Source organism: Lissotriton helveticus, chromosome 8, assembly GCF_964261635.1.
Source record: "Lissotriton helveticus chromosome 8, aLisHel1.1, whole genome shotgun sequence".
Lineage (NCBI taxonomy): Eukaryota > Metazoa > Chordata > Amphibia > Caudata > Salamandridae > Lissotriton > Lissotriton helveticus.
In genome coordinates, this window is record NC_136069.1 from 751175776 (window position 1) to 751191390 (window position 15615).

General features: G+C 45.9%; 1 protein-coding gene across 1 annotated transcript in view; it reads left to right on the forward strand.

Moving 5' to 3' along the window:
• Positions 1-467: 467 nt before the first annotated feature.
• The window catches only part of WWC3 (WWC family member 3), a gene marked incomplete at its 5' end in the record, with an annotated part of 657764 nt that continues 642616 nt past the window's right edge, over positions 468-15615 (forward strand). The window contains one exon of the mRNA XM_078658903.1: positions 468-1060. Coding sequence (XP_078515029.1) covers positions 468-1060 — 593 coding nt within the window. The remainder of the gene's footprint in view (positions 1061-15615) is intronic.

The following is a 15615-nucleotide window of genomic DNA, read 5'->3' on the forward strand; positions in this document are numbered from 1 at the left end:
TGGGACAGGTGGCGCGCACGGTGATATCTTTCGAATGAATAAAAATAGTCATTATTTTCGAATGAATAAAATAGTGTCATTTGTGGAATGTACATGGGGTTCTGGTCGAATGGGACAAGGAACGTGAAGAGTGCCCGAGACAAGAGGAGTAGGGATAGTGATAGGCGAAGAGTGAACTCGAACGAATCGACTGAGTGCAGTTGTGAGCACCAAAGAAAGAGCCTAGTTGTTAAGTGGGCAGGACCGGGGCTGGGACAGGGGCGGCCCGAGGGCCGGGCTCCGGAGCACATTCCTTCGCCTCCTCAGAGGCTGGCTCTCGGCAGCAGTCTGTGAGCCCTGGATATCCCAGAGGCGGGGCAGGGGCCGGGTTTGGGGAGGCGGTGGCGGCGGCCTGGCTCCAATCTGTGGAATGAAAGATGGCCGGGCCGGGCGGCGCGGGGGAGCCGCGGCTCCAGCGATGAGCGCTCTGCGGGGCTCTGGGCACAGCGGCGCGTGCACCGGCGGACGCTGAGGAGACCGGGCGCGAGCGGGAGGCGGTGCCCGGGCAGGGCGCGCGGGAACCCCGGCCGACGGGCGAAGGATGCCCCCAGCGGCGGGCAGGGATCGGGGGCGCCGCGGCTCCCCCCTGCCTTCCGGCCGCTGAGAGCCTGGAGCGGCCACGGGTGCTGCAGGGGGGCAGGCTGGAGGAAGAGGGCACGCACTCCGCGGGGCCCCAGCGCTGGCCCCCCGGCAGCCAGACTCAGGAGGCGCCGCAGCATCTGTCCGGGGGCCCCCCAACCTGGTGGCGGCGTCGGAAGAAACCGAGTGGGAGCGGCGGGGCTGTACCTTGGCTGAGCGGGCGGCGGGGGCAACCGCAGCCGGTCCCCCCCTCCCCCAGGGCAGGCGGGGAGCCGGTGCCGAGCCCCCAGCAGCAAGCGGCCCCGGCGGGCAGTGGGGCCCGGAGGGAGAGCGCGGGTCTACCCCTGCCCCCGGGATGGGAGGAGGCCCGCGACTACGATGGCCGCGTGTTCTTCATCGACCACAACACCCGACAGACCTCCTGGATAGACCCCCGGGACAGGTGAGACTCCACAGCCATACACAGGAGGGAGGCATGGCCGCGGGAGGGGCTGCGAGCAGTGTGCACGCCGAATACAAGCCAGGATGTCCCCTTCTAACTGTCCGAAAGTTCAAGTACTTTTCTCCTCCTACATGGGGATTGTCTTTTTGTTAGGCTTACTTCCTAGTTTCTTTACAAAAGTTTTCCAGAGTTCCACATTACTTCTCATCATGCACACTTCCCAACTGCCCTTTTTCAAGAAAAGTTGTTTAAACGTGCGTAGAGTAACAATGTCAGGCTACAGCACCCCCAGTTAGAGCAACACTCGCCGAAAATGCTTCCTTCGTTCGTCCAAAGCTGTGTTGGAGAAGCAAGTGATGAGCAGCTTTCCAGTGTGCGTGGTTACATCAGAGAGCAGTTGCAATGATTGGAACTGTGTGCCAATACATATTTGCACGATCTCTTCTGTTCCACCTGTGCATCATTGTGTTTGTTTTGAGATAGGGTTATTCTACCTGCTTCCAGTGTGTCTGTAAGACTCGAACCCCGTTGAGCTTCAGGAGAGACAATTACAAAGAAACAAACTTGGAGTTTTAAGCCATTGTGTTAAATGAGAATCTCGTCTGTTTTCCTTTGTGCGATACCTGTCACTTTTGACCCAATATGTTCCTCGCCACAGCTTTCGTATGTCTGTAGTTATGGCTCATGTGTTTTTATGCGGTCATCTAAATTATGGGATTTTAGATAGTGGCCTCTTTGAATCGTGCCCACCTCAATGGGCTTTACGGCGCTTATGGTATCAGCATTGTGATGGGTAAGACTGACTTGAAATGTTATACCCAATTTGTGTCTTTAAAAGAACTGCAGGTCCTCTTTGAGCCATTACTTTTGAATAGCACTAAGACTATTGTCTGTGCTCATCATTTCTCCTTGCCTAACTAAAACTGTCCAGTTTACATGAGATTGAAATAAGCAAATGGTTATAACGGACTGCTTCAGTAATAAGCTAGGTCATAACCACTTAACCCAGCTGACGCCTTTTCGCTGTAATTCCTGACAAAGATCAGTGTCCTTGACTAAAATGCCACTCGCCCACCGTGACAGTTTTGTGTGTGGGTAACACCCCTTCTCGATCCACGAGGTTTTCTATATAGTGCAAGTACTGTTTTGAGAAAGGAACCAATGCTAGCGCTGGGAAATTTCTAATTTTCCTTACTCTTTGGGGAAAAAACAAGGGCCATGAAACCTGGGGTATTCATGACCATTGGTTTTAAGTCTGATGCTCAAAGCCCAACTTTCTGATTAAGGGAAAAACTAGAGAGTTTTTTTCGAGGAAGTGTACAGCACTTGGATTCTTATTATTTAGGTCTTGGATCTCCAACCTTTTCTGTACGGAGAGCTACTTATGTTCAATGAAAGGCATTGACAGCTACTAATATTATTAGTTATGTATAACTTAATATTTTTTGTATGCATATTCCTTCAACCAAGCAAAAACTTTCTAATTTAAGATCTACCAAAACGCTCAGGAAATTGTTTACTGAGGTGCCATGGCTCAAGTCGGAAATTTCACCAACATGGAGCTGATTGGTGAAGCATGTTAAATTAGTTTTGTATGTCCACCGGAAGACTTCTAGCCTTTTGGCACCTTTCCTATGGCTTAGTTTCAGATTCCGTTGACTTTGCCGGGTTTGTTGCATAGAAAGAATTGTATCCAACTTCATCATATTGTGTTCGCTAATGTTCAGGCTCTTGATGGTGCTCTACGTTGTGCCAATTATTGTTTTTCTATCATGTGCCATTTGCTATTTTTATGCACAATTATTACTGCTAATCTCCTGAAAGGGCAAGGTTTGGTGTTTAAAATGCTGGCTGGTTTTAGTTTTGGGTGTATTTATTCAACTATTGAATAAAGTGTGAACCTGTTAGTTTATTTAATTGAATAGGATAAACGATGGACAGAGGAGGAAAAGGTGGGACATCATATTAGTTAGATGAGGTTAGGGATGAGTTAAGGAGGGAAGAGTCTAGAAAGGGTTATTAGGGAACTCATAGTTTATTCAGATAGTACAAATAGTTGAGGTTTTTTCATAAAATCATCACCACAGACCCAATTTTCATCGAGAGCTCCGCAGCATTACATATGATAAAGTACCCCTTCTGTCCATTATAAGAATATTGAAGTCACCACTGAGTTCTCCGACCATATAGACGAACAAACCGAAGGTGGAGTTCCCATATAAGATCTTGCAACTCCAACATGCAATATCCTTATGATGTACAGGGGGTACTTTATTTCTTATAATACATGGTCAAACCACCACCTTTCCCACAAACGTCTAGAACGTGAATCCTGAAAAGTGAATGAAAAAAACCATTGGTGGTGTAATTGTAGATGTGAATGTGAGTTTTCCATTTAAAAGGAGGATGCCAGGAGTCTGTGAACGAATCAGTGTTGTTGTGATCCTGGGTGTTGAGTCCATGTGCAAAGGCCCTAGGTTCACACCTCCCCCCTGGGCAGGAAATATCTGCAATTTAAAGCATATCACACAAAACAGATAAGGGAAGAGGAGACTAGGGCTCTGAGATGTAAATCACTGAGTGCCTTGGTGCACTTCCTGCTCACCCTAAAGAGGGTAGGAAGCATACATAAATATGTGCACGTTCATAGAGGAATAATTAAATAACATAACGAGACAATCATTAATACACATGCTGGCATATAAAGGTGCGCCTAAATAATCATGCAAGCAAACATAAAGGCACAAGATATGACATGTGCATATAGGAGTAACACTCATATTTAAGCACATAAACAAACACACGCTAACATAACAAACCGTGAGAACAAAGCTGAGAAGTAATTACATTAAAGCAAAGCGGCATGCTGATTTACCTGCACACTCCATTTTGGAGTAGGGAAATAGTACAAAATTGGGCTGTTAAAATTGATGAATGATGGTGCGTACTTGGCTTTCACAACTACCGAGGAACAATAACTTTCTAATCATATTTTAGTCACTGGCAAACATGCAAGGACGGGGTGGGGTGATAACGAGCCCAGCATTGCAGCATGTCTGGAGCCCCTCCGGAGCCGCCTGGACTGCTGCTTAAAAACGAGATTTAGTAAAGCACATGAAATGTAAGGAGGAACAACAAGGTGACCATAACACACTCAAACCTGGCCATATGACAATAAATGACATGCAGCGGACTGGTGAACGGCGCGTTTCTTCAAATAAGAAGCAAGGGGAGGAGGAGGCAGCTGAGGAGATGAGTGAGCGGAAGCAATTTTGAAGCATATGGGCACTGTCAATAAATAAATAAAGGTGCAGGGCGAGCAGTGCTTGAGGACAGCTGAACGCCAGCGCTGCTCGAGGACTGCTAAAGAAATAGTGCTTCCAAGTGTTAAAAGAACATGCAGCGTAGGAGCCCAAGTAACAGAGGTTACAACATTTTAAAAGTGGGGACTAGTAAGCATTTTCACCAATGAAAGGCCAAAGGACAGTAAGAGCAGCCAATAAAAAAGATTGTGAGGGGCTTAGAAAAGACTGGAGGGGCTTCAAGCCTATGTCCAGAACACAGCATGTCTCCAATAGACAGCGCAAGCGCTGCCTAGGCGAGACCTGAAAAGGAGTATTAAGCAAAACGTACAAGTGACTAGGTTTAATTTAGCGTACTTTATAAATTGGAAACACCACCATAGGAAATGCTGATCATAATCAGGAGTAAACCTTATAGCTTGTGAACAACTAATGAGACCTGTAGTATTTAAACCGGGGGTCTTCAAATTTTCTTCGTTAAGAGCTACTTATGTTAGATGAAAATCATCCCCAGTTGCTAATATTGTTGTAATAGTGACCAGAGGAGACATTACATTGTGGCTACTCTATTTAAAATTACCACCAGTGATCACCTCAGTGCATCAGACAGGGTTGCCAACAGTAATGTGAACAAGCATTTGCAATGCAATAGGTCTCGCATTTACGCGAGCGTGAGCTATCAGCATTTTAAATGACAAAGCCTTTTATTTATGTTTTCGTTTTTAAAACATAAACAAAAGGATTGTCATTTACAATGCTAATAGCTTAATGTCGCGTAAATGCGAGGCCTATTGCATTGCAAATGCTTGTTTTTTTTTACAGAGGGCTAATTAATATGGACATGGCCTGCAAATTATACGTCATTCGAAAATATAATTGTGCAGAATTTGATCGGAATATTTCAGAACAACCAGATGGATCAACAGCGCCTCGGTTCAGGGATGTGGGATCAGTGAGCTTTGCGAGACAACCAACTGCACGAGCACGAAGACAACAGCAAAGCAAATCTGGTAGACTGGCCTTGGAGGTCTTTACCCAGAGGTCAAGGGCTCGGAAAGCCCCGAAGGGTTGGGGCAAGAGCCAGTTGACACCGACTACTCTGGCTCTCGTTGGCTGCCAGAAGCAAGCACAGAAGTGCTGGTGACCTGCCATTTCAGAACCCTGCTGCGTCACTGACTCTGCCCCAACCCTTCTGGCCCCTCATAGGTCCCCTCCCCTTCCTGTTTTAAGTGTGAGCTCCACTTTACTCCAGCAGCGCCCTGTCGGTCCCAGGGGCTTGTGTTGCTATGTGTGAACCGCCGGCACAACACAACTTTTTTCAATCCCCTCTTCATCTGTTCCTGCTCGATCAGTAATAAATCAGCAACATTGCACTTTTATTAGTGGTTCTCACTTTCAAATTCCAGCTCGCGCAGGAGGCTCATCATTATTCTGAGCATTCTTATTGGCAGGAATCAAGTTGCAATCTGCTGCTGGTGGCTGGAGCAGGGATCGGCCGACTGGCGCTGCCTGCTGCTCTCTGCCCCGCTGGACCACTCATTAACTCCAGCACTTAACAGATGCCTATATGGCACTGATTTAGCAAAAAACGTACTAGCAGCCCTGCAGATATATCCGCATATATGGTATAGAACGAGAGCTGCTACATGTTCCCATATTGGCAGGACACAACTTAATAGCCTTTCTACTCTTGAGTTTAACATTGGGGCATTCTGGGAGTTGTAGTCTTCAATTAAGAATTAGTCCACTATCATGAAAGCAGTCCCTTGTTGAAGGGAAGCAGAGGCTGAGAGCATGTTGTCAAACCTTCAAGGCTCCAAACCCAGATATGGTTGTCCCCGAATTTTGAAACTTTAGTACTTAAGTGCCATGATCCACCCTGCATTTCAATCCACAGCACGCTTAGTTGTCTATCCGTACTCCCTCCAAATCAAAAAATATCTGCCGATCATAGGTCCCTTTTACTAAGCGAGCAGACTCTTTAACATTGTGACTTTTGTTTGAACTATGGCATGTTGTCTTAACTTAGTTCTATGGGTGTGGTTTTATACAGGTATTTGTAGACTACCACTACCGTTTATCGCAAAAGGGAATAGTTGGGCAGCAAACTTGCCAAGGGCGGGCATTGTCTCATTTGTGACAATATCTCTTCATCCCGACAAGTTGTTGGTCATTAGCCACTTTGCATGTTGTGACTTATAAATCCACATTTGGATAAGAAAACTGCAAATTACAAAATGAAACTCCCTGCTAAGTACAAGGATACAAAACTGGGGTTCAGTGTGAAGTGTGTTGGAAGATAAACATTCTTGTTATAAAGACGGTGCTCTCAAATTAATCGCGATGTAGTTTTTTCAAATTTGTTTTAATTTATTGTTAAAACAAGTGTCAATATTAACTAAGTCTCATTTAAGGCTGGGGTGCAAGGATTTGAATCCGATGTTATGCCCTTGTTGGACGCACATTTGAGTTGATGCATTAACGGATGCACCTACCATGTCCACCCACAATGCAGACACAGATGGAAAACAACAGCAGTAATACCTGCTGGTCGTTATCGCGAGGGAACCAGAAGTTATTCCCAGGTAAACCGAAAGTGCCTGTATGTCTTTATTTGGTTATTTCAGAAACCCTTTCAATTGAAGTTGATATCTGGGAGGTGACCTGTGTGTGCCGGAGTCCGTGTGAACGAGCCTCCCGCGCGGATTGAGCGTTTAGCTTTGATATTTGTGCCAGACAGGCGTATCTTCCGCAATTTGGAGCTTACTACCTGGCAGTCTTAGTACCAGCAACAGCCGCGCTCCGTTTTCCAAAGAATGGAGAAAGCCCGTGGTGTATATGACATACTGAGATAAATCCAGTGCTTGTGTATTTCATTAAAATGCCTTTAAATTCACCGGATTGTAAATAATGCACAAGGCTTCCAGCATCATGACCTATCCGGAGCTTTGTTTGAAAGAGCACTTCAATTCATTTACTTGTAGACATAATGCAAATGAGTGGCTGGTGATTTAAGGGGGCGGGGGTGGCAAACAAACCAGAGGTTGCTGCTTTATGAAACAAGAAACAGAAAAGAGGCCAATAAAAACAAGCTGCAGTGAAAGCGATCGCGAAAGCAACGCTAATTAAAAGCGGCATTTTCATTGCTAAGGCAACCAAATGGCGTGGGACTGTCCACAGTGCCTACGGACATGCGCAATTTGTCTGCTATGGACAAATGGCAAGAGCAGCCATGTTTGTCCATGCAGACGCGTGCACGAAAGCCCTCGGCAGAATTGATTACAAAAGGTACTCGCAAAAGCGAGAGTAGCACATGCGCTGCTTTCGCCAGGCAAGACCTAAAAAGGATTTGTCAATTTGGAATGCCTTTCCATGAGTATTAAATATTAGTCATAGCTGGAACACCCCTACCACCAAGGTAATAGTAATAGTAACAATGCCAAATCATTTATCAATTAAATATCACATTTAAATATATTTACGAAATTCAGCTGTTTTTTGCCCTCCAAACATCGGCTTAGGAGTTCTGAAAATGCACACATTTTCGACTCAACTGTATACTTTTACATTTTGGTATCCATATGTGAACGGGCAGCAGAATCAAGGTCCACAACTATAGGGTTTTGTGAAGCTTTTTTTTTGTACACACGTCGGTACTGTTTTACCAGGGTTAATATGGGGGATAATAATTCTTATCCGGCCTGCCTTCTTTCTTTCAGTGGCACTTCGGGGTTTCCTGGCGTTTCTGCGGGGCGTCTTTAGTTTCGGATTCGCCTCGGAAAACAGAAAACAAAGATACTTTTGTTTTACGGCTGTTTTGTTTCTATGCCTCCACTGAGGGGAAGGGAGTGAAGGCACACCTGTAAGTGAGAGGGTACGACGGTCAGGACGATTCAGGGATACGGGGACTCACTGGGCACTTTAACCGCTGTGCTTCTCCCACCTTCCAATCCACCCAGCAACCCGTGCACGCACCTGTGAAAGCTACGCTCCTCTAGGAGTGTGGCTCAGCGAAGAATGGGGACGTTGGCCTCCAGGCTCTCCTGATGTTTTGGGCACCTCTCTTCTGGCTGCAGGAAGTGGAAACGCTGCGTCTTTTATCCCGTCTTCGTCCTCACAATCCCGGTTCTCCTTCGTCCAGCATCTTCCTGGTTCCTGCGTCTCGTTATCGGTTTCCCTGTCTTCAATTGGATTGGGGCTGATGACGTGCGGCCAGTCCAGGGATTCCACCGACTGCGGAGAAAGGAGGGGAACCGAGCTGTCAGGCACACGCCACCACTCATCCTGTTTTTTTTAAATCACCAGCAACGATTGGAACCCCGTGACACCATATATTAATTTATCCAAGCAAAATCTAATTTAGTAAGCTGGTCTGTACCCGAAGTAACTTCTTACAGGTTACTGGAGATATACCACTAGCTCACAAGCTAGTTGTTAGAGAAGCAAGATTTGAATTTTGACTCGGTGTAAATGCAAAAATGCAGCAAGTTGTTCTGCAAAAAAGCAATGTTCCTTAGGAGAGAAGCCTCAATTAATTTCCTCCCGGGTCTGCTTGGGCATGCATTGGCTACTTTATTTTCTAGCGGATGAAGTGGGACGCAAAAGTGAGAACATGTAGAAGACGATAATGAGGGTGGAAGTTGCCATGTGGGCTTGGTAGCACAACTTTCGCTACTGGTGGGTGTCTGTGATCCAAAGTTGCTAATCGTGTTTTTTTTTTTCATGGTGATTGATGGTGTTGTGGTGTTTTGTACCATGCCCATCTTGTCTTCAGTGCTTAATTTCTGAAAATTAAAATTAAAATCTTCTCCTTGGCCCAAATACCTTCTTATGACAGTACCAAGGTGGCTCACTGTAACTGCAGGTACCACCCCTGTCCCTCTGTGCCACTCTGCTAAACAGTTTCTATGTCAAGCCTATTGTTTTGCATATCACTTGATTGATTCCTCTATCTAGACCTGCACAGCACTACAGAAAAACAGTAAATGTATTGCATTTTAACATTTGGTTAAAATAAGCATTTTTTTGTGGCTTTATTCAAGATCCCCTCCAAAACTCCTTTTTACTCATCCAAAAGCTTCCTCCTACTGCTAAGACCAAAAAAAAAATCTTTCACTCTTTTATCCCTCCACTATCCTTTTCAATCGAAATTAACAGACTAACGTGTTCACTTCTCAAATTCCATATTAAACTATACTAATATACTACCCAAATAACTGAATAACGTATCCACTACTCAAATTACTTCATATTTTTTTTACTATACTAATTTTCCTTTATGGGTTCCGGAGTGGCATGCTACTCGCCAGAAAAGCGCTTAAACACCCATCAGGGGTAACAAGTGACTATATGAATGCAAATCTTTCTTCTCCTTTTATCCCTCCGCTATCCTTCTCACTCCAAGTCACTGACTAATATCCACCACTGAAATTACTTCATATTTCACCATATTAATTCACCACTAATCCTTTGTAGGCTTCCTGAATAACGTGCGTCAACAAGCGCTATATAAATACAAACCTTTGTCCTCCTCTATCCTTCTGCTATCATTCTAAATCCAATTAACTGACTAACCTATCCACCACTTAAAATGTACTTGCATTTTTCATTATACTAATTCAACACTAATCCTCTATGTGTCCCGGAGTAGCGTGCTACTCGCAGAAAAAGCGCTTCAACGCCTTGTCAGGGGTAGTAAGAGCTATATAAATGCAATTACAATACAATACATCACCATTTTATCTATTCAGTTATCACATCACTTAGTATGCAGGTCTACGAAAGTAGATTTGGACATCGGTTACACTCATTCTAATTTGAGTACAGTAATATACATGGCCCCGGTAATCTCTCTAAATACAACATATCGACCAGTTTTACCCCCCTTCATCCACAGGCATCTGTGAAGCCATAGCATAACCAAAGGCCTGCATACGTCCATCTTGGACCTCACAAGTTCCATCACCTACTGGCTGATCCGGTCTTTCCAAATAGCTCCAGGAAGACCACATATATTCTGGGGCCTACTTAACACAAGTTGCAACAGTGCCACGCATTCTGCCGAACCATTGCAATAAGCAGTCTTGCATATCCAGACCTTAGTGGGAAGTGGGATACCCCTTAGCTAAGCAGTAGCAAGTTTGCAACAATAACAGTAGTGCTGCAAGTCATCAAATTGTCTTTGGGAAGTCCTCTATATAGCCCAGTAGTGCAATCATGGGGGTCAGGGGCAGGTGGCACCGGGGGAAATCTTCCAGTAATTCCCTCACTTTGTGCCAGTATGGAGAAATGGCTGAGCACTGCCAGGCGAAGTGCAAAAACTCCCTCCGTGTGGACGGCACAGTGATGGTAGTCTGCACTTATTGAAGCATCATATTTGCACTCTATAGCTGTAGAGCAGTACAGTTGGTTAACACTTTTAAAATGAAGGATTTTGTCTGCAGTTAGATGAAATCAGCTTCACTTAAGAGGAACAATTATCCCATTTTTTTGTTGTAATCTAAAACATGCCCAAAGCCCACCTTCCATAAGCAAATTGGAGGTTTCAATTATATCTGAGCACAGCTTATAAAATTTAGAAACCCATCTACTGACAGAACTTAAGTTTGAGTTGTGTAAGAGAGGTGAACTCGGGAGGCGCAAGGGGGAATGTTGGGACTGCTACCCTAGCCACCTGTCCTAAGTTGAAGTATGTTAACATATGTATAGCTTTATTTCGAAATATTTATCATTTCTTAAAAGCGTTACAGTATAAAAACAGTTATAAAATATAAACAGTTATGCAGTTCGACCATCAATACAAACAGGCAGATCAATAAAAGACAGTATAATATGTACAACAATTGTGCAAATCAGCCATCTAAAATACATTTATACACATATACAATATATCATCCTTAAAAGGAGAAAAAAGAAAAAGAAAACACAGCAATGAATAGCTAACACCAGAGGAATCAGGATAGGTGGCCTTTACTGGAGGATCATTTTCCTTGCAGATCTTATCCTCCAAGCCCATCCCAAAAATTTTGCCAGGCCACAAGCAATAAAGGGGTGCGTGTCTGATCTTAACATCTGTAAGGCCTCCGCGTGTGACCGGGTGCCCAGCCTCAAACAAAGCGGTTTCAGCCATCTGCGGCGAGGAGCAGCATACGCTGAACACTCAAACATTAAGTGGGCAATGGATTCATCCCTATTAGCACAGAATGGGCAGGTCGCTATAGTTTGCCAAGGTGGTTTCCAATTCGCTGTCCATGTACCAAGGGGCAAAACTCTAACCCTAAATTTAAAATACAGTGCCCTATCTATTGGGTTGGAGATCACATCCAGGTAAGGTTCTCTAAAAGGGAGATCTTTAATGACCAAAAACTCAGCAGCAGATCTACATAGATTGGAGTGGCTCACTCTCTCGTTTTCTACCCACGACCAGAATATTTTCTTTAGCAGCTGTTTAGGTGGTGAAGATCTATTGGCCCATGCGTCTCCCAGGCCCAATACGCAAAGGAGGCGCTTTACTTCCAAGAGCCAGCCGATCTTATACCAACCCGGGGTTGAGAGGAGTTCACGTAGTGCATCGGCGTAGCTTAAGAGTTCAGGGACATTCCATATGCGGGCCCATAATAGAAGAGGGCGTAGCTTAGCCTGCTCGGCTATGGAGCGTGTGCCTGTGTCAAGTAGGAGGGGAAGAGTGGGAGAGCTATGAGGGAGCCTCATTAGGTCTTTGTGAAATTTATTCTCAAGTTGGGACAGAGTGTCAAATTTCTGCGTACCCCACAGCTCTGCCCCATACAACGCCGCACTCACAGCTTTTTCCCTATAAATATCTAGTATCACCCCGATAGGTTTAAGGGGAGAGGCACGATGTTCTTTTAGTAACGCACCCGTAACCCTCCTATGAGACAGAATAATTTTTTGGTGATGTGCCTTCCAACTCATAGAGTCACAGATTCGGATGCCTAAATAATCGAATTCCCTTACCCTTTCTAGTGGAACTGAGTCAAGGGTTGGGGGGTGTACTGTCTTCCTAGGGGGATTCAGCACCAGGAACTTGGTTTTACTGATGTTGATAGCCAAGCCCCTGGAGTCACAAAAGCCCTGGAACCTTGATAACAGCGTTTGGAGGCCTAGCGGGGATTTCGAGATCAACAGGGTATCATCTGCAAACAGGAGAGTTGGTATCTTCCTGCCCGCCAGGGAGGGTGCATCTGCTGGTAGTTTAAAAAGATGCTCCACCACTCCGTTTAGATATAGTGAAAACAGAGTGGGGGCTAGCACACACCCCTGGCGGACACCCCTGTCTACAGAGATGCGAGGTGTTTTTTGGCCCTGCTCGCCCCATCTGACTTGAGCAAAATTGCTTTCATGGAATTTAATGATCAATGCGAGCAGGTACGAGGGCATGCCCAAGCCCTCAAGGACAGCCCACAATTGGTTACGTGGGACTAGGTCAAAGGCAGTCCGCAGATCTATGAAGGCGAGATACAGACTGCCTTTGCCTAGTTTTACCACTTTCCAATAAAGCATTAGGAAACGAAATGTCTGCTCAATCGTGCCAGTACCTGTTCTAAAACCGGCCTGAAAGTCAGACAAGACATGCTTTTCATCGGCCCACTGCAAAATCCTCCCTAAAACTACCTTCCCTGCTACCTTCTGGGTGGAATCAAGCAGACTTATAGGTCGGTAGTTGGCAGGGTCGTCCCTACAGCCTTTTTTAAAAATAGGGACGACTTCCGCACCCCTCCATGAATCTGGGAAGCCTCCGCCCTTCATGACCTCATTCAGAAGTTGGGCAATGAATAAGCTCCACACCTCCAAGTTAGTCAGGAGCAAGTCGCCAGGGACGCCATCTGGGCCTGCCGCCTTATTGGGCACAAGGCACCTGATCGCTACTTCAACCTCCTTAGGTGTAAAAATGGAGTCTAAATCTATACTAGCGTCAGGTACGCTATATCTGGGACCCCTAATCTGGCCCAAAACCCCTGATGGGTTAGAATAAAGTTTGGAAAAATGAGCCAACCAGGCCTCCCCTGTGATGTTACATGTCAACAGTGAATCGACCGGCCTGTCCCTTCCTCTAAGCAAGGCCCAGAAACCCCTTGAGTCCTTGCTGGAGCAAGCGTCCATTAGATCTCTCCAGAAGTTTGTTTCATGGGTATCCTTTGCCACTGCTTGGGCTTTTTTATAGTTTTTCCTAGCGAGTGAAATCAGAGCGGGGTCTTTCTTACCAACTGCCCGGATAAGTTCGCTTTTGGCTACACGACAGGCGGGGGAGTACCATTGGTCTCTACCCCTGATTACAGCTCTCCGACTAGCCCTGGCCCTACCCTGGGGAACTAAAAACAGGTTACTAAGCGATGCGATGGTCTCCGTAAATGTCGTAAGGACGGCATTATCGGAATCCAGCGCACCCAAAAGGCGCTTAGCTTTCGTCATTATGGTCCCAGCTTGGGCCATTCTCGTTTCGTCCGCGGCGACTTTTGCCCATTTTAATCGCCTACCACAATTGGAAGGGACAACTACGTTGGACGATTTCCAGTTAGAACTGGGCGATAATGAATTCCCTATTTCCCACGGGAGGGCAAGTGATAGGACCAGAGGATTATGATCACTATCCATTGTTTGTTGGACTTCCATGTCTTGGAAATACTGCCATAAGTTGTGATTTAACAGTATATAATCTATTCTCGAGGTGTAGCCCACCCTGTTGAAGGTGTGCGCACCCCTGGTATCTGATTTAGAACGGCCATTTGTGGCCCTGAGGTCATATTCTAAACAGAGAGAATTAATATCAATGACATTCTGTGTCCATTTTTTGATTGGGTCAAGAACGAGCAAAGGGATGCCTCTCTTAGCATCGTCTTCCCAGGTGTCCAAAATGTCTTCGCTGGCCAGCGGTTCAAAACAGCAATTAAAATCCCCAGCCAGGACGATGAGGGAGTCAATGTTGCAACCACTAAGCTCCTCTTCGACTCCGGTTGAAGATAAAAGAGAGTTCCCCCCCCTGGCCCCCCTAAGATACAGATTAAACACTTCTAAGGTCCTGCCCCCCGGACACTGTATGGTAAGTCTCATGAGATCCGGAGATTGAGTATTTATGTGTCTTATGGAAAGCCCCAGTTTGATACTGACCCAGATAAGAAGGCCACCGGAAGGGCGGCCTTTACTGCCCTTGGGTTTGAGTGCTGGTACAGAGTACGTCGTGAAGCCCACCCTGTACAAGGGCTCCAAGCACCAGGTTTCTTGGAGGAGGCAAATCCCGAAAGGCTCCACAAAGGAGTTCCAGTCTGGCTTATCGAAATTTCGGCAAGCCCTGCCACATTCCAGCTTAAGATCTTAAGCTGGGAGTTGCCTGCAGGTCTTTTGCAGGTCGGGGGGGCAGGGACTGGGGGAGCAGCGTCGGAACCGACAAGCCAGGAGGACTGGAGAGGAGCTATAGGTGGCGACGAGTCAAGTGCTATCTCACTCGCAATTGCGGAAGTACTGGTATTACCGTCAGAGTTGGAAAAGTACAGCAGGCCCTGTACAGGGGAAACCTGGGTCCTGGTTTGAATCGGAAGGGCAGCACTAGTCACAACCAGGGTAGTCAACAGGGGGCAGATATCAGCTTCCAACGAAGAGGCCTTAGGTTGGGTTGCTGGTACCAAAGCAGGAGACATTGGGAGTCAGTCAACATCCTCAAGGCTGCCGAACCTATTTGAAGTTGTAATCCCAAGCCAGCCTCTAGTTGGATTATGCTCCCTGGAGGAGTACCCCCAGCTGGGCTGTTGGGGAACCATAGACCAATTGCCCCCCTGTGGGAATGCAACGCGTGGTGGATAAAAGAATGACAAAGGCCTCGGGGCAATGGAGGAGCCCCCATCTTTTTTTTATTTCAAATCATATTTTTATTGAAAAATAACATAAATGGTAGCAGAAGTGATAGCGGCAAGAAGGCATCATAAGAGTTACAGTCATGTTACAAAGATACCGCAATCAGACATGGATTATACATAAAACAATACGTATACATTAAAGGAAAATAAAGTACCAACATTGCATACTCACATTTGTACATAGTTCCATAGAGCCCTCCGTCTAAATCAAGTCAAATACTACCTTTTACACTTCATCGTTCCTGCTTTGTGGTTATAGGATTGTCAAATCTGTGAGCACAAGATATAGCCATTACAGTTCATGCCGCATGCACCCTACAGTTCACTGAGTAAAGACCTCAACATTTAGACCTTCAGGGTGGGTCAAAGGTGAAGGAGGCCTGGT